Source organism: Fusarium flagelliforme (genome assembly GCF_020744385.1).
Source record: "Fusarium flagelliforme strain FIESC 12 MPI-CAGE-AA-0113 chromosome Unknown B0J16scaffold_1, whole genome shotgun sequence".
In the NCBI taxonomy this organism is placed as follows: Eukaryota; Fungi; Ascomycota; class Sordariomycetes; order Hypocreales; family Nectriaceae; genus Fusarium; species Fusarium flagelliforme.
Window position 1 is genome coordinate 8,118,323 of NW_025763503.1, and position 17,565 is coordinate 8,135,887.

A 17,565-nucleotide genomic window follows, 5' to 3' on the forward strand; every position below is an offset into this window, starting at 1 on the left:
AGACAATCTACCTAACATAATATAGGTAACTTATAGTACTTACATGGATAGTTGCATCCTCTATTATGGTCTTTTCCTTGTCCTGATGGTTACTCTATAAACCGTTCTACCCAGCTAGCAGAAGACGCAGCTCCTGCAGGCCAAATTCGCCGGGTGACGTGATGACGCTTGACCATGCATGGCTGATCTTGTTGGTCACAGCTAGCATCCTGCGCTTTATAAGGTCAAGGTGGACAGATTGTTTTACAGCCAGTGTATGAGAAGCCATTGCAAAGAAAGTGCTTGATAGATTGATGTGAGCGAAATGAGTTGTTTTGAATAGCTTGTTGAAGTATCGCTAACAAGTGCCTACACACTTTCTTTATATTCTACTTTGATCTTGCTACTGTTGGTTGAGTTAATACAATTTTTGACCTAAGAGGAAGTATCACCAAATTTAGTTATATACCAAAGTAACCCGAGAGTGTAAAGAAAGAGAAATGATATAGTCGCACACACCCACGCAGTTCCCCTTGCATAGTTTGACTCCCAATGCCTCGTCGCTGCACTGGCGATATCATTTGCATTTAACAAATCGATACCCTCTCGGGTAAGCGTTTCCCACACATAATCCCTTTGAGATATCGGCCAACTAGGTAGTCCCCATAGTCTTGACTTCAATTTCCGATCTCTTGCAATCTGAATCTGCTTCCTCAGAGTTTCCAGTTGCTTCTTGCTGAAACCCGTCAGAATACTACCAATGGCTTTTCTAAAAGGGGCCGAGGCAGTGAAGAATTCGTTTTCATATTCAGAAGCGTTGCGAAACTAGGCATCATTAGCGAAGCCGGTCTCGGTCAGCAGATGCAGAGGAGCGTCGAGGAAGGCATCGTGGCGCTGCTGCCACTGTTCGAGGTCGGCACCAATATTGACATCGCGACGCTTGACAATATTCCCAATTCCAACAATGGTTATTGGACCATTCCAAAAGGATTGATTTGTGTTCATGGTTCTATCGTGTCGGGACAAGTATCTCTTATCACGCAAGGGTCCTAGTTGTTGAAGGACCAGAGGCCATGTCTTCGCCGGGTCGTCCTTCACATCGATGAACAAAATCAACGTCGTGTTTGGCTCTGTCGAAAAGACGCCATGGGCCTGGCCCGTGGAGTCGTCAGTTGACCGCAGGTTGACTCTGTTCAGGACTTCTAATAAAAGGTCAATATAAAGTGATCGCAGCGTCCTGCTTGGGGCAAGAGATCGCTTATCATGACCCACAAGGATATCCTCCCCATCTGGGCTAAGCCAAACATCGGCCTCGACACTTGCACATCCCACGGAAAGCCCTGAAAAGAGAGGGTGAGGCCTCCAGTAGTCGTTATGGGAATGGCATATCCCCGGAAAGACAGCCTCTGATAGTTCTGTGGTCCATACCGCAGCATTGTGAGTCGCATTTCCATGGCTGTCGAATCGGTCGTCATGCATAAAGCACGATGCGTTGTAGGCATCAAGTATGCTTGGCAACAAGATAGACATAGTAAAGAACGGCACCCTAAGAAAAGTATCAATCGCCATACAACACCCTTGCTAAGGTGTGTCTGATTCAATTAAACCTACATGAGTATAGTTATGATCCGCAAGGTAGTATGCCAAAACTTGGCCGATCCTCGTTGCGATCTCCATATTCGTTGTTTGTGTTGTGGAAAATTATCCTTGACTCCGTATAAACCAGTCTGTGTTTGCGGTGCGCGTAGCCTGTACCCGACAACCCCAGATAGGCGTCTGATACAGAAATAAGTCGAATACTTCATCGTATGTGAAATTACCACGTAGTAAGAAAGGGATTGGTGCAGTGCCAATACCAAAACATATAGAAGCAAGCGGAGGGGACATTACAGTAAAACATGAGCAGAGATCTTCACTTGGTGATCCTCCCACTATTTGACGGGAACCTTTGGCCAGATGACTCTATACACCCAACTGTGCGTCGTTCGGATAGAGTAGAGACCACATGCAATATTTTGCAGCAAGCTAAGTCGATCAGATGTTTTGGATAAGCCCTTCTGTCGATGACGCATCCTCATTTTTGGTATTAACGCGGGATCCTAAATGTGTCGCTACCTATGTGTTGCCCGTGCTGATATAGAACTCTGAGCTATATTTCGACTGGCGAAGTGCGTGTACAGTGTCAGTAATCTACGAATGGTGGCTAGCCCAGCAGTCGAGGCCTGCGTAGAGCAGAGTGGGGTTGTGTATTTGACGGAGGACTGGGCAATAAAAATGTAGGGCTCAGCGAATGTGGCTGAACATTAGTCGTGATGTTCTGAAAGAGCTCTAGTATGCAGCAAAAGATCTTTCAGCGGCTCTTGCAAGGGTTTCACTGCTTTAAAAAAGCTTGACGCATCAGTTGCTTTTTCTCCACTGCCGATAGTATGCTAAGCCTAATATTGCTTAGCTAGAACCAATCCCATGGCACCCGTCATACATCATGGGAATTGATGGAAAGTGCCGCAAAGCCTCCTCTCAAGCATACGTAATTTCCTTCCACGATGGCCTAGGTGGCGTCATGATCCTGGCAAGCTGAAAAAATATCAGTACAACTACCAACATATCGATCATATTGCATGACCCATGGAATGATAGGCCATGTCCTCATTTCTCCATCACGCAGAACATTGATACCCTCACGGCCTTGAGGCATCAGACGTTAAGGTTACGTATAAGCATATATAAACCATAGGACGGCTTGCAGGAGATATTTGCAGATATATCCCTATTTCACTTCCCTCTCGACATTGAACCGAGCCGCCTTGCCTTTATAACGCTCCAATCATTCGGCAGCCATAAGAGAGTTGGCAAGATGAACCTAGCCAGTATTGTGTTTCTCATTGGACTGGCTTTTCAGTGCTCAGCCCGGCCTTTCATTATCTACCGAAACAAGCTCAATGCACATCTCCCCTGGCCCGAGGACAAAACTCACCATAACACTGTCGATCCCGACGAGGCAATGCGGTCCACAATATTGCACTTGCCAAGCTACTCAAACAAAGGTCCAAGTATGGGACATGCGACTAATAAAATGACACCTGCCACAAGAGGTCGGATGGCAGGGCCCAACACACAGATTACGGTGATAAGGTACGAGGAAACGATAAACACTGTAGCTATATACAGTCAACAGGAAGCCAAACCGACTTGCGCTATTGTTTTTAATAAGCCTCATTCATCATCCATCTTAGAACGTTTAGTTCAAGTGGCAGTGGACCCTATCTTCCTGGTGCTGATTTCCATCTCCATCACACTTTTTGTGGTTGCGAACGTCATATCAGAACGGTAATTATTCGTGGAGCAAATCTTGTATTGCCAAAGTCTGATCTTGACACAGGGGCCGAGACGGGATGGAATTTCAAGTCGGAGCAATTGATTTTGATGTCAAGGGAGGAGCATCATACTGAGCAGGAATCATTATGACTGGATTTGTGGTATATATCATATCTCTTAATTGAGGTCTTGGAGAATGGACCTTCTATGTCATTAATTTGTCAATTTTCGGATTGCCGTAGCCACAAGTGTACTTAGTAAATTATCAGTACGTCTTGTGTGGCATCATTCAGCCATACCAAGCTTTTTTGCCAAGACGGGTTCATTCGTTTGACAAGGTCTGATGTGACACGACCAGATCATCTGCCGCCCCTCCTTTTTCTGACCTAACTGGACGAAGTTAGTGAAGCAGTTTTGGGCACAGTCATGCCCCAAATCTAATTCGCTCAACTTGCTTGCGTGTCCTAGGGCTTAGTTTAGGCCCAGGCCGTCATCATCATGGATGGGGAAACCCAGGACTTGGCCCCGCAACAAGAGCCCCCATTTTCGTCAAGTCATTGTGCCTTTGGGGATGGCGCCACCTGGACCAAGAAGTAAATGATCGGGGAAACAGACGTCCTCCCTCTCATGACAGTTTACATCTCTCGGATATTTCTCAACCAACTTATCTGCTACGTGAGTGTGATAGCTCAACTGGAAATTCTCAGATTCTTCTGAGATCTTGATATGACCACTGTAAAAGCTTTATACGAGTAGTCACAAGTTTATCACCAATATAAGATTCTAACCATGATTGAAGCATGCGGCAACTTGATATCCTATTTCAACTTAAAACTCAATAGTGTTCATAGACAAGTAGATGACCCTTTGCGGTGGGGATCTATAAAGACTCTCATCAACACGCAGTTGACCGTGTATACGCCAACTACAAGTCCCAATATGCCCAGACTGAACCAAGCCCATGGCTTGTCTCCAAGCCACATCAAAGCTTGAGCATCATCGCCGTGCCAAGAGGCAGTTTCCAGATCCGTGATATAAGGTGTGAGTTGTGAAGAATTCACAAATTGTATGCTCAGCGATGGCAGGAAAGGCTGACTTAACAGATATTCCTTAACTGCAAGGGTGATGAAGAGGGGCCCTGTCGACATCATGATGGCGGCATAAGGCTGCAGTCGAGCCCATAACCGAGTCCTGTCGTGAAAGCCAGGCAGTCTCAAGATTGCCTCTTTAAACGCTGGATGTTGTGCTGTGGATATCATGAAATCATTGGTAATGCCGGTAGGTAATGTGGATTTGAACAAGGCATAGTCTTTTGTTGTATTAGGCTGAATTTGGTGTATAGGGAAGGTATTGTTGCAGATAGTATCCATATCCATGTAGATGCCGCCATGGTAGTAGAGGATGAAGTATCGTATTGCATCAGCCCGTTGAATGGGGAATACATAATCGTCCCACCTAGACACAAACCAGGGAAACTCAGACACGAGAAATTCGCGAGCGAGTTCGTCAGTCCACAACTAAATGGTACCACGTCAATTGCTAGATCGAGTTCATGGAATCAGATAAGCCCACCTTGTATTCAAAGTCGGCATACGCTTCTCTACAACTTTGCTGTGAAGAGACCCATACCTCTGGAATCACCTCGCTAGCGCAGGTTTGATGCAGGATCCGTGGTATGGCCTGCTCAGCTGGTCGATGGAAATCGCTAGTCTCTCCGTGATGAGGCAAAGACACATGGTGTCCAAAAAGCTCTTGGTTCCGTTGTAACAAAGTGATGAGGGGCTCAAGGTAATGGACTAATAGTCCGATAAGGAACAAGTCAAAGAGAAGAAGGTAAGCTGCCACCCTCCTTGAACCTGAAAACGTTAAACGATTCTTTGGCCATCTGAAGTGAAATGAAGATCCCCATACTGAACGCTCCTCATCATAAAGTATGTAATACCTGTAGAGACGAGTGAATGAGCGCCGGAATTTGTTTCCAAGATTCATCATTTCCAGCGCACAGATCTAGAAATGGACGTATTGCGGGAGTAGGAGTAACTATTTCGTCTTACATTGAAGCTTATAGATCTTTGGGACTGGGGAAGGATGAGTGAAATGAGAGCGTCGTCATCGTCCACCACCATTTCTTTAGCCTCGACGCTTTCTTCAGGCCGCGTCACTCCCAATATTCAGAGTCGGGAATAAGACCACCAGGCCTTGTATGAAAGCATCAATGCCACTTATAAATGACAAGTGCGTGATTAACGGTATTGCCGTACCCCAGTTCTCCAAGTCTCTATTGCCTCCCATCTCGCAGAATCCCCACATGACACTGGGGAAGGTGGAGAGGCTGTGGCTCCCGCGGCCAAAGACGGTCACACCTTCATTGACTTGGACCCGCTAGACGCTTTTCGACCAAATTGTGCGTACACTCTGCGATAGAAGAGGATCTTGGCTGTTGTTTCTGGCCTAAGTATTTCGATTTAGTAAAACCTTCACCATCAGCTTTGGTCGAGAGAGAACGGCTTAGATGGTGTTATTTATGGTAGGTTTTCCATTCTTTCAGGGAGATCGAGGGAGGTAGAAGCATGCTGACGTCATATGCTTATTATAGAGATAGGGTTTCAACGTGGACGATCAAGCTGGCATTTAACACTTTGCGACTACAAAGGGTGCTTCCTCCAGAGTGGAAGTGACAAAGATGCATTGGCATCTCCATGTATGCAAGCTGGATTATATTTCAAACTGAACTCAATACACATGTACCGTTATACGATATACCTATCTACATGTTAACTATAACAGCCGCGCCTCCCATCAGGGCTCCAATAGCAACAGCAGCAGTGGGAACCGCACCAGCGCCCTCGGAGCTGCTTGTGGACGATGCTGTCGCGCTAGCTCGAGCACTGTCAATAGCACTGCTCGCTGATTCAAGACGTGAGTTGAGAGAAGTGGAAGCAGCGCCCCTCGCAGTTGAAATGCTAGATCTAAGACTAGCAATGTCACTGCTGATGCTCGCGATGTTGCTGGAGACGGCGCCACGCGCGCTCTCAACTGCACTTGACGCTTGATCAACAGCAGAAGATACTTGTTCCCTCGCAGAAGAGACCTTATCCTGTTGTGCCTATAGAAAAACATCTTAGCGACCTGATATTTTCCATAGGTGTTTGTGATGAGCTTACCTGAGAAGACAGTGCAAGGAAGAAAACACAAGTGATAGCTGATACCTTCATGGCGAATTATTGCTGGAACGGTCCGCTATTGGTATATGATAATGGAGGTGCAATTAGTAGAACAAATTCGAAGGCCCAGGCTGTCAAGTTCGTAACAATAATTGGGATCAGGAATGAAGAGTAGCTGAGGATGCATATTTATATGTTCTTGGCGTCCGTTTACAAATGGAAACACACAACGCTTATTTCGGGATAGTTTCGCATCCAGCCTGAAGAGGAGGTGCCACATTAAATAAAGTTATGAACCTCCTCCTGCGGCATTCGTATAACAAGGAACGACACGAATACACTAACGCCACATTGTCAAGCCCACGTCACAATTACCGACCGCTGGACAAAGGTACCATACGTGGTCACAGGTATGACATAAGGTTGGTTAGAAGCTATTCTATTAAAAGTCTGTCCGTAGAGTTCTTCTTTAAGGCAAGGTGATAAATCGTAGATGTTGTCTTGTTAATTGATTGTTATCTGCAGTTGGCTTCCCCTCTTTTCAGGAGGAAATCTAAGATATACCTAATTGGGATTGTCTGATCGGGCGACATTGCGGAAAAAACCAACGCAGTGCGTTTCCCGGAAACGAGGTGCGTGCCAGGTAACTAAGTTTTGGCATGTACCTAACATGCAGATAAGACTAAGCACTATTCCGCGGAAGTCCGTCTCAAAGCGGGGAAAGAAGGCTCAATACAGGTTACTATCGACGTAGTAGCACGCGCCTTAATTAGAGCAGCTAACATAGCCGCTGTTTTGGGCAGATCCTTCTTAGTGTCTTGGAGTGGTTTCTAAGCAATTTTCATAATATCTTAACAGGTAGCCACATTGATAGAGCTGTTTTATTCCTTCGCTTTCTTCGCTGCAAAGTCATAGTCGACCCATGTCCCAAGCATAGATTGAACACGGTCATATAATTCAGACCGACTCTCAACCGCTTTCAGATCCAGCTCAGTATAGTCTTGCAGACTCTCGGACTCTTTTGCAGATTTGAGAATTGCCTTGGCAGCAGCGACATTCTGCTCCAAGTCCGACAGAGTGCTGATTCCTGTTATCGTAGACACCTCAAACGAAGCATCACAATTCTGCTTGGCTTTCAAGATCGCATATTGCATCGCGAGGAATGCGAGGCTCTCCCCATTTCCATTCTCGTCCACCCACTTCGCTGCCTCGGCAGCAGCAGCTCTCAGACCTTGAGGGGCAGGGTGCCAATCGCCGGTCAAACCCACAGGAATACCGCCAGTCCTGAGGAGTCCAACTGCCAAAGGGCTCGAGCAAAAGACTGACTTGACACCGGCGGCGCGGAACTGAGCGAAACCTCGAGTTTCTGCTTGTGTGTTTTGAAGAGTGAGCTGAGCCCAGGTCTGTATAACATCAACAGGTCGACCGTAACGCTCTTTTGCGATCGCAGCAATTTTTGCTAGGACATCGATGTCGTAACCTGAGATGCCAACACGCAAAACGGAACCATCGCGCTGGAACTCTAGCAACACACCAACAGCCGTCACCGCCTCCTCTATAGGAACGTACTCAACATCATGACAAAAGACAACATCCAGATAAGTAGTCTGGAAGCGCTCCATGGATCGTGCAACAGACAGCCGGATCCAATCTGGTGAGTAGTTGAACTCATGTTCCATGATGCGACCGACTTTAGTCATGAGTTCATAGTCGGATCGCTGGTATTTGGAAGTAATGCGCGAGTCAGAGAGGGCGGCTCCCATGAGCTGCTCTGAGGGCTCATAGTATGGAGAAGTGTCGATCGTGCGTACGCCAAGATCGAAAGCACGGAGGAGAATGTCGACGATTGGGAGGGATTCGGGCTTTGGGGTGAGTTGGTAACTGAACCCTGCGCCGCCCATTACCAAGGGAGATGGTTTGGTGGTTGCCATGATGCTGTCGTGGCCTGTTGCAAGTGTGGGCCTTTGGAATGGTGATGTGAAAAGATGGTTACAATACGTTCCAAACTGGCTCTCCCTCAGCTTCTACTTGGCGTTGGGTTGCGTCTGGAAATGAAATTGGAGGAAAGATTATGCATGCAATCTAAATAAACCCTCAGATCCAAGACTAACGTACCCCACACCGTTGGGGTTGCCCCGTGGGGGCATCGGATAAAGGTTTTTGCTCATCCTGCGATGGATGGGTACTTGCGCTTAATGTCGAGGCCAGAATTGTACTTGTTCGACATCTTCAATCTGACACCCTTAATCGGAGGGCGAGATGATTTCAGAGAGCTTTTACGAATTCAAAATTACATTCAAGCAATAATTCGCCCATACATATATTACCTATTCGCAGGATTTAGGATGATTTGCATATTTTGAAACCACTGAGATCTATCAGAAGGAAGCGGGCTTTATTTTTGTAATAGCTAATGATTGTGTTATACATGATATTTTACTTTGTGTTTCTTATTGTCGTCGGCTTGGGTTCCATGGAAGGTGGGGATTCGGTGGCAGAACAAAGCTTCTTCAGTCAGCTTCAACTCTACTTGCATACGTGGATGGACATACCTGTTTTGCCTGTTTGCCAGGCCCTCATACATAAGATACCATGCCGTAAATGAAACCAACAAGCCAGTAACACCGCCACACTTGAGCAGTACCTTATTAGGAGCTCCTGACTCTTCAGTGCAGAGGTTAGCTACACCAAGTAACAGCCAGGTGCAGTTTACAAGAAGGCAAAGTGTCAGAGAAAAGACGTTCGACTTCATGGTGCACAGAGTTATGGCCACTGAGAAGATGAAGAACCCCTAAGGAATGTAAGTCTTGAGTCACCCATGAAGTAATTAGTGGTGGACATACCATCAGAAAGAGTCCGTTAGCATGGTTGTAGTCGGCATCGCTGGGATATGCATCCCTGACGTTGAAGAAAGGAACCATACTGATGGCGTAGGAGATCCAGAAACAGCCATACGAGCAGGCAATAGTCGCGCTAACTGTGTTTCCATTTGCAATATCCCTGCATGTCCCATGAGATTCTATCCAGAAATATCCTATTTACGAACGGGAACTTACCACATGCCAGACAGTAGTTGAGCAAGGCCTCCATAAACCAGAGCCGGCCCAATGACAATGTTGGGAATAGTAACGCCGTGAACATTGAGATTGACCAAGGCCGTTAGAAATGTTGCAAAAGCGAATCCAGACAGACCGAGGGGACCAGCATCTCCAAACTTCTGGCGAAACTCTATGTCAGCTTGTCGAGCTGCATCTTGTTTGGTCGTTGTCGCATAGCAATCGGTCTTTGTTTCTGGACAATCATCTCCAGACCAGAGCGTCGCTTCCTTATCTCCACTGGCTTCGTTTTCTTGAGCTCGTACAGGAGACATCTTTTTCGTATTTACACAATAATTATTTGATAGGATAAGTGGAAAAGGAGTTGAAATTACGTGAAGAAAAATATTTAGAGTAAGAGGAAGGGGGATCTCTGGAAGCTTGTATTTCGTTTTAGTGGATTCTGTGGATCTCCGAAGTGGAAAGAAAAATTACATCCTAGTCTTTGGCGTCTGGACCAATCGAAGACAAGGCCGGTGATCGTAAGTCTCCGCAATCTGGTCACTATTAGTGTTTCTGAGCTCAATCGGAGTGCCAAGGATATCGCCATCGCCATTGCCAGCCATCCATGCATGCATGAAAATAGAAGCGTCCACAACGGAATGGGCCATCTTTCTATTGTCTTCTCAACAATGTGTAAGACAAATGTCAGTAGTGTAGCGCTTAGGATTTAAGTCGGAAGTACTTGAGGACTGATAATAAAAAAGAATAATTGCTCTACTGCACAAACCATTCACGGTTCAGTTGCAGCACCAGAAGTGAAGAAAAAAAATAAGCTATTCTGTTATGTAAGAGCAACAAAATGTCCGCTAACTTGTTAAGGAAGGCAAGCACGGTGGATACAGGATATAACTGGGTGGAGGCAGAACAGACGCCGCAGGTCGCCGACAGCCGATCCTAACGCGCTAGTGTCGCGACGCGTATGGAAATTATGCACAGTTGTGCACAGCTGTAGTACCCTACAGTTCGCATTTACAATTCATCTCAGGATCAAACATCTATCGACATTGCTGATAAGACAGAAGAACTATCCCAGATGTTGAGGGTTAACAACAAAAGTTTTATTTACCAATATAAGACTCTGTGGCACTTTCAATAATAACATACCTATGCACAGAAAATATTTACGATTGAATCCTTAGCATAAAATATACTTCGAACTCGCAAATTCCATAAACTGCTGGCGGAACACTCCATTACTCATTGCTGGAGAGTTCTATCAAATGTAGATATACGAGTTTTAATAAAAATGATCAGAGGATTCGAATGTTCCTCCAGCAAGGCTTGTAGCCTCTTTCTCGCCATTGTCTCTCTGAATCTAAAGCTGAGAATTGATCTTATCTTGAGACAATAGTTGTCCTGCAGTTACAGCTGCGGTGACACCTCTCTCAATTGCACCGTCTATAAAGCCTCTCCACCCATTAGCCCAGTCAGCGCTAGCAAACAAAACTCGCCCATGCGGCTTCTGAAGCTCACTGAACCACTTGCTCATAGAGTCAGGCCCCCAGCAACTCCAAGTACCTTTGGCAAGGCTATCATTCATCCAGTCGTGTGTAAGATATGCTTGAACATCTGCATTTGGTTTCAGATGAGCCTTGAAGCTGGAGATGATATCGGAGCTTGCGCGAGGATCTGTAAGATGACCACCATAGCCAAAACCAATACAGTATGTCCCATCCTTAGTACTGGTACCGTTGTGGTCTGAGAAGGCAAAACACCATGGCGATGCTCCGTAGCCGCTTGCCATTGAGAACCAGCCGTCTTCGGTTTCTTTCAACTTAAAGTGAATCTTAGCGCCCTGGTTTATGTGGCCAGAATTGACAGCCTCTTGACGCAGTGGCGAGAGTGGGGGAGTAAAGATGACGTCTGACAAGCAATTCCTATCTCTGTGGTCAGTTCTGGAGACACGTTCAAAGATGAATCATAACTTACAAAGGTATTGTTGAGATTACATAGCGAGTCTGAATGGTCCGACCATTCTGTGCTGTCAAAGTAACGCTGTTCTTATCCTGCTTGATCGCGTCGATCGTAGTCCCAAAAAGCAAATGACCGCGATATTCAGAGAGAATAGCCCGAGCCAGTGATGTCATGCCGCCCTTTCCTAACTTGAAGATACCTGCATGTTCAAAGACGCCGGCCATCGAGTGACCACCTAGTGCGTACCAGCGCAATACTTCGGTGAACCCACACTGCGAGCCAGGAACTGATCCAAAAGAGCTGATCATGCCATCAAATAAATCCTTTTCAATCTGGGGGATTTCGAGCTGGTCCAGGCGATCTTTGGCGGAAAGATAATCATATTTCATCCAGAGCGCTGGCTGTCGCATTGGGTCATGAGGATAAAGCATTAAATCGCGACTGGTTAGACCGTCGATGGAGAAGAAGGCATCTGCAGCCCTCTGAACAGCTGCGGCTGTTTCCTTGCCGTCCAGATTGCCGGGTTCTGAGAATGCTGCTGCATATAATGTGGATTTGGCGTCAACCGTGCCGGCCGATGTTTTGAGGTTGCCTTGAAGATTGTATCGATAGATCTCGGAGTAGACGTGCGGCTGGTTCCTGTAGCCATTTGTTAGGAAAATGCTAGAGTCAGTGGATCATTGTCCTTACCAGTGAACCCAAGTTCCTCCCATCTCAAACTCTTCCCCCACCGCTTTAGCGGTCCATGTTCTTCCACCGATACGATCGCGGCCTTCGACGAGGAGAACCTTGGCATTCGAAGCACGACTGAGATTACGAGCTGCGATAAGTCCCGCGAAACCCGTTCCGATCACGACAGCATCATATCTGTCTAGAATCTGGGACTCGGGTGTTCCGTTGATGACCGAGTCAGTAACAAGACCGGTCGTAAGTCCGGCGCTGGTCCACAGGTAACCTTCTTTTGAGGACGGCATGGTATTGACTAGTGAGAGTACAACTGTGCGAGAGTATAAGAAGCAGGGTATCACAAGAAGAGAAGGTACTAACAGTTGTAGTATCTAGTTGATATTGTATTATACAAGGTCCCACATCGACTCTTCTTTCCTAATGCGGAAATGTTACGCGTTATCTCGGAATGTACTGTGGGAATTCCGAATGTATAATATGTGCTTATTTCCGATTTTCCGAGATTGCCCACTTACCTCATTTTTCTTTTTTTTTGACTTGAACCTTATCCTGATATCTCACTTGAGACCGATCACTTACCTCTTTTCTCTCCAATCTAAGCATCCAGGATTATGCTATCACGTGATCCAAACGGCTGGTGGACAGTCGCGTTAGGAATCCTAGGGAGATTCTAATAATAGAAATCTAGCCTGAAGGCGGCTCCGCCAGCTTAGACAACCCAAGGAATACAAGCAGGTACCTACTGTGGTTTTATTTTATATCATTCAATAGCCTAGATCCGTAGTGAGTTCTAGTGCTAGTATCTAAGCCAACGAGTGTCTTTGATTGTAGTGCTCAGGAGTCAAGTATTGTCCCTTGTGTAACTGCAGTGCCTGATAGACCCTTTTTACTGGCCACATTTGAATGTGGCTGCTGCAAGCCGTCTTTCAGGCCACCAGATGTTTCACTTCATAAGCAGCTTGATGCCTGACTAGGACTTTCAGGCGATTACCCCTCTTTTTACTCCTCAGTTTTTTCCATGCCGTCTATGTTGGTTAGTTCCTGAAGTTTGAGAGTACAGAGTCGTCGTACTTATTTCGTTCCGCTATCGGTCCCGTCTCTTCTGACCTACTTCAGGTATACCCAGAAGCCAATCCTCTATTCTTTTGAGAGATGTGCCAAGAGTTGGGAAAGGAGGGAGCGAGGCTACGCGACAGGATAGACACTGCACTCCAGAATGCACCAGCAGGAAAGTCTCCAAAGCTCGCTTTCATCGAAATGTGGCAGGATGTAGAAAAGGACTACGAAACCATGCGGAAGGACCTTCATCAGTATCTCGCCGATCTCCTTGACAAAGCAAGCGTGCGCGCGACCGTAGCCAGTCGCACAAAGACTCTTGACTCCATCTCGAAGTCTATTGACCGTCGTGATGGAGCCAAGTCCAAGGAACACCAGTACCGGTCCCCACGAGGTATATTCGACGACTTGCACGATCTTGTTGGTTTCAGAATTGTAGTCGACTATCCATCCGGACTAAAGGAGTCTTTCCGCATAATTGAGAAGAGCTTCCTAGTAGAACGGTTCAACTCTTTTTCTTCAGACCGAGCTATCGGTCAACATTGGAACCCGAAATTCGGCGCTTATGAAACACGCAACTACCTACTGCGTTCGGAGTCTAGTTCACATGGTACTATCTATGCCGGAGTACTTTTTGAGATTCAAGTTACCACTATGGCAGAAAGCTTATACAACAAGCTCGCCCACCCACTTCTCTACAAAGGATCACAGCATCCACTGTCACGTAGGGACGAGATGATAATCGACATGGGACATGGAGCTGCTCTACTCTATTGGATAACTGTTGCCTGCATGGAGGAAAAGCTCGAAAGCAACCATGAAGGAGTACAACATGGAAGCAGATTTCCAAAGTCTGTTAGCCACTTGGCTGGGCACGAAGGAACAGTGATGAACCTGGACGCGCTGGTCAATGACACACCCGATATCCCGTCCACTTCACAAGATGTGACGTCGATAGACTTCCTCTTGAAGTCCTTGGCAGACATTCGACTCTCCAACATTGGTGAAGAGAATATTTGGAAAGATATTAGAGACAAACTGGGGTGAGTGAGATCCAAGGGCCGACACAGGTTGTGAATAATGATACTAACAACGCATGTTTAGCTTCGGCCAGCATGAACTACTTAAGTCACTTCCGACGGTGCCTGAGGCACGTTTTGACAGCAAGGACCTTGAGGATAGCCCCAAGTGTCACGCAAAGACCAGGCATGAAGTGCGGAATATCATCAAACAGTGGGTCGATGATTCAAAGGCTGAGACCCTGTTTTGGCTGCATGGTCCAGCAGGAGTAGGCAAATCGACTCTGGCTCGAACTCTCGTGGAAGATTTGAGAGTACTCCAGTTAGCAGCTGGATACTTCTTCAAACGAGGTCATGAGTTGCGAAATGACACTTCTCGTGTTTTTCCTACAATTGCTAGCCAGCTAATCAGAACCATTCCTTCTTTCGCCCACGCTCTCCGAGTATCCACCGGGAACTTGAACATCCTGTCGATGGATAAGGTCTCTTTACGAGAGCAGTTCGACACACTCATATACAATCCTCTGCGTTCTATCAAACACATGCCGAGGAACATGGTCATCATCATCGATGCACTGGATGAATGCACGAAGCCAAAGAACATTCAATTGATGGTGAATTTGTTCGCGCGCCTTAAGGACCTCGAGACCTTTCGAATTCGCGTCTTTTTCAGTAGCCGATACACCCGTGCTCTCATCAATGGATTTCAACCCTCCAAGGATAATATGGCATGTCGTGAAATGGCATTACATGAACAGTTTCAGGCAGCCACTCGACTGGAAATGAAGACAGTTCTTGAGGATGGTCTAGATAAGATCAGACGGCAGCGTAATGTCGGACAAGACCCATGGCCAAGCGTTGAAGACTTCAGTACTATCCTGCACTACGCTACATGTCCCTCGCCACTTTTTATTTATACTTCAACTTTCCTACGACATATAAATGGCCGGGATCCAAACAAACGACTTAGGAAATGGCTGGAAAGGTCCAGACACAGTGCTTCGCAGTTAGATCACATATACGACCCGATATTGGCATCAATATTGGCGGGTGATGCGGATGATGGCATCCGAGAGCCGTTAGACAAGAATGAGATCTTCAACCTTCAACTCATTTTGGGATCCCTTGTTCTTATGGCTAGACCTCTATCAGCCAACGTTCTACGTTGTCTCCTTGCGATAAGTAAGGATATATTCAACATGACCCTGGACTCTCTTCATGCAGTTGTTCACGTCGCAAACGGTGACTCTCCCGTCAATCTTATCCATAAATCATTTGCAGACTATGTTCTTGAAAAAGAAGCTGGGGCTGCATCGATTTTCAAAATCAATCCCTCACAAATACACGATCAATTGACAAGACGGTGCATCGAGCTGATGAGGCAAAGATTGCGGAAGAACGTTTGCAATGCCGATAGTCCATTGATGGAGCCTCACAAGCTTGACCCAGCCATGGTTGCCAAGTTCATTGCTCCAGACCTTACTTACGCCTGTAATCACTGGGTATACCACCTAGAGAGGAGTAAGGAGGCTTTCGATCTCGTAAGGCCATTTCTGGAGAAACATCTTTTAAACTGGTTAGAGGTACTCTCTATATTAGGAGAACGCTCATTAGCTGAAGGGGGTTTCGCAACCAGAACTCTCCTTGCTCTCAAAGAGGTACCATACCCCACTAACTCTGACCTTTGGAACGTCGCCTAATATCTAACGTCCTGAAATTAGAACCACTCATTAGTTGAAGTGCTACCAGAGCCCGACATTATCAAAGAGGCCCAACTCTTCTTGAACAGACGTGGCCTGACGATCATGCAGTACCCCCTCCAAGTGTACGGCCTCTGCTTGGCACAGGAAGATCCAGCAAGCAGATTAAAAGAGCTTTTCGCCAATTCTCGAGTTACGCGACTAGCAAGTATTGGGAGTATCCGTGGTGGTGCATTAAGGTTGATGCGCCGTTGGAGTCAGGTTAACATCTCCGCTCCATGTGGTATTGCAATATCTCAGGACGACCAAAATATTGCAGGATGCAATACAGAGTCCATTCAGGTTGCCGATGGCCAAACCGGATTTGTTCTTGACAGAATCCCGCATTATATAGCTGGGTCCCGTAAGGAGCATTATTTCGGATCCCCAGAGATGGATGAGCATTTGCGACCTCCTACAGCGCAGATCTCGCCGATCCTCGCTATAAGTTTCTCTCAAGATAAACGTCGCATTTTAGGGCTGACCCATGACGCAAAGATCTTTCGATGGGATATCCAACTCAAAGGACGCCCTGTTTGTTGTGGTTCCTTGAAAGCCGTCAGCGGGTCGTTTGAGCACGGAGACATAAATGAACAGTTTTCGATGGCTGTTGCTACAAAAAGAACCACAGTTTATGTCTGGAACTTTCAACAAGGCTTTCACTCTGTTATTGAAAGCATTTTAGATGTCGAAAGTCCAGTTTGGTTTGACGACAGCACAGAATGCATATCTGATGTCTCGCTATCAGTAAAAAACCCAGAAGATTGGACAGTAGTTTTGATCAATGGCTGTGGAGAAATTCTTGTCTGGCGGGCATCTGAGGGAGTAAAAAGCGAAGTGACTTGCATTCGGTCACTTTACTCGCGAGGAGAACATCACCACCGGGTCGCAATATCAGCTTGCGGCTCAATTATTGCATATACTGATCTGCATAGAACATGGATTGCGAGATGGTATGGAGGGCCACTCCTTTTGGTCTGTGGATTTGCTTTTCCGACCACATTTCATGCAAGCAGGATAAAGTTCTCTCCGAATGGCCAAGCTCTTGCGGTTGGCAGCAGTATCAATACAGTCATGGTGCCAACCCCTGACCTAACCCTGGAAAGGAATGATGAGGGGTGGGTGGGTAGGACATTGAAGTCATTACGAAATACACCAATAGTTTCGCAAACTCTTTTTGATACCGGTGCTGTCCTACACCCGCGAGGTAAGATGCGTCGTTTCCGTCGTCTCTTGCCAAGTTTCCTTTCAGACTCTCGGTATACACCGCTATCAACCTCTTATCGTGTTTCATTTATGCTCCTGGCATCAAATAAGCGGACTCTTTTGACCAACTCGAATAGTCATCTCCTCTTGGTATGGGATATTGAGACGGGCCTTTTGCGACACCAGAGGGACAGCGGCAGCTGGATCAAGGCGATCTCTTCCGATGGAACCTTGCTCGTTCGTGGACATCCAGACAACTGTGTCTATGTAACAAATCTCAAAAAGGATTTGAATAAGTTGCCCCTTGGTCCATTCGAATCTGTGTCATGCATGCAGTTCACCTCCGACTCTGCAAGCTTGGCAATTGGCGACCGTGGGAGCTTAAGCT

At 46.5% G+C, this 17,565-nt stretch overlaps 7 protein-coding genes across 7 annotated transcripts; 2 read left to right on the plus strand and 5 right to left on the minus strand.

Moving 5' to 3' along the window:
* Window positions 1-414: 414 nt before the first annotated feature.
* Window positions 415-1,784, minus strand: B0J16DRAFT_360555 (uncharacterized protein; the record flags this gene model as incomplete). The annotated part of the gene is made up of 3 exons (XM_046129702.1): window positions 415-804; window positions 910-1,525; window positions 1,591-1,784. 3 exons carry the CDS (start codon window positions 1,782-1,784, stop codon window positions 415-417), a joined length of 1,200 nt encoding a protein of 399 aa, XP_045990584.1.
* A 724-nt stretch (window positions 1,785-2,508) lies between these two features.
* On the plus strand, window positions 2,509-3,453 carry B0J16DRAFT_331395 (uncharacterized protein). Its single transcript, XM_046126581.1, has 2 exons — window positions 2,509-3,306; window positions 3,359-3,453. Exons 1-2 carry the CDS (start codon window positions 2,834-2,836, stop codon window positions 3,426-3,428), a joined length of 543 nt encoding a protein of 180 aa, XP_045990585.1. The 5' UTR covers window positions 2,509-2,833; the 3' UTR covers window positions 3,429-3,453.
* A 644-nt stretch (window positions 3,454-4,097) lies between these two features.
* Window positions 4,098-5,322, minus strand: B0J16DRAFT_280903 (nucleotide-diphospho-sugar transferase). Its single transcript, XM_046123919.1, has 2 exons — window positions 4,867-5,322; window positions 4,098-4,811 (listed from the first exon to the last, which is right to left on the minus strand). The coding sequence occupies exons 1-2, from the start codon at window positions 5,284-5,286 to the stop codon at window positions 4,140-4,142; spliced, it is 1,092 nt and encodes a 363-aa protein (XP_045990586.1). The 5' UTR covers window positions 5,287-5,322; the 3' UTR covers window positions 4,098-4,139.
* A 739-nt stretch (window positions 5,323-6,061) lies between these two features.
* On the minus strand, window positions 6,062-6,640 carry B0J16DRAFT_367944 (uncharacterized protein; the record flags this gene model as incomplete). The annotated part of the gene is made up of 2 exons (XM_046130173.1): window positions 6,459-6,640; window positions 6,062-6,400 (listed from the first exon to the last, which is right to left on the minus strand). The coding sequence occupies exons 1-2, from the start codon at window positions 6,507-6,509 to the stop codon at window positions 6,062-6,064; spliced, it is 390 nt and encodes a 129-aa protein (XP_045990587.1). The 5' UTR covers window positions 6,510-6,640.
* A 270-nt stretch (window positions 6,641-6,910) lies between these two features.
* B0J16DRAFT_360557 (GPR1/FUN34/yaaH family-domain-containing protein) lies at window positions 6,911-9,889 on the minus strand. Its single transcript, XM_046129703.1, has 4 exons — window positions 9,515-9,889; window positions 9,302-9,458; window positions 9,011-9,249; window positions 6,911-8,420 (listed from the first exon to the last, which is right to left on the minus strand). Exons 1-4 carry the CDS (start codon window positions 9,826-9,828, stop codon window positions 7,340-7,342), a joined length of 1,791 nt encoding a protein of 596 aa, XP_045990588.1. The 5' UTR covers window positions 9,829-9,889; the 3' UTR covers window positions 6,911-7,339.
* Window positions 9,890-10,715: 826 nt separating this feature from the next.
* B0J16DRAFT_298700 (uncharacterized protein) lies at window positions 10,716-12,491 on the minus strand. Its single transcript, XM_046124503.1, has 3 exons — window positions 12,161-12,491; window positions 11,486-12,109; window positions 10,716-11,433 (listed from the first exon to the last, which is right to left on the minus strand). The coding sequence occupies exons 1-3, from the start codon at window positions 12,442-12,444 to the stop codon at window positions 10,872-10,874; spliced, it is 1,470 nt and encodes a 489-aa protein (XP_045990589.1). The 5' UTR covers window positions 12,445-12,491; the 3' UTR covers window positions 10,716-10,871.
* Window positions 12,492-13,309: 818 nt separating this feature from the next.
* Window positions 13,310-15,932, plus strand: B0J16DRAFT_379402 (uncharacterized protein; the record flags this gene model as incomplete). The annotated part of the gene is made up of 2 exons (XM_046130996.1): window positions 13,310-14,256; window positions 14,318-15,932. The coding sequence occupies 2 exons, from the start codon at window positions 13,310-13,312 to the stop codon at window positions 15,930-15,932; spliced, it is 2,562 nt and encodes an 853-aa protein (XP_045990590.1).
* Between the last annotated feature and the right edge of the window lie 1,633 nt (window positions 15,933-17,565).

Excerpts from the sequence above, each read along its gene's own strand:
- B0J16DRAFT_298700 (XM_046124503.1), bottom strand. The coding sequence starts at position 12,444 with ATGCCGTCCTCAAAAGAAGGTTACCTGTGGACCAGCGCCGGACTTACG. Across the intron at positions 12,110-12,160 it reads GGAGGAACTTGGGTTCACTG|GAACCAGCCGCACGTCTACT; the intron begins GTAAGGACAATG and ends AAATGGCTACAG. Across the intron at positions 11,434-11,485 it reads GTAATCTCAACAATACCTTT|GAATTGCTTGTCAGACGTCA; the intron begins GTAAGTTATGAT and ends CCACAGAGATAG.
- B0J16DRAFT_360557 (XM_046129703.1), bottom strand. The coding sequence starts at position 9,828 with ATGTCTCCTGTACGAGCTCAAGAAAACGAAGCCAGTGGAGATAAGGAA. Across the intron at positions 9,250-9,301 it reads CTAACGGACTCTTTCTGATG|GGGTTCTTCATCTTCTCAGT; the intron begins GTATGTCCACCA and ends TACATTCCTTAG. Across the intron at positions 8,421-9,010 it reads CTGGCAAACAGGCAAAACAG|GCCCACACTTGCAACAGGCC; the intron begins GTATGTCCATCC and ends ACCATTCCAAAG.
- B0J16DRAFT_280903 (XM_046123919.1), bottom strand. The coding sequence starts at position 5,286 with ATGATGAATCTTGGAAACAAATTCCGGCGCTCATTCACTCGTCTCTAC. Across the intron at positions 4,812-4,866 it reads ATGCCGACTTTGAATACAAG|TTGTGGACTGACGAACTCGC; the intron begins GTGGGCTTATCT and ends GGTACCATTTAG.
- B0J16DRAFT_331395 (XM_046126581.1), top strand. The coding sequence starts at position 2,834 with ATGAACCTAGCCAGTATTGTGTTTCTCATTGGACTGGCTTTTCAGTGC. Across the intron at positions 3,307-3,358 it reads GCGAACGTCATATCAGAACG|GGGCCGAGACGGGATGGAAT; the intron begins GTAATTATTCGT and ends ATCTTGACACAG.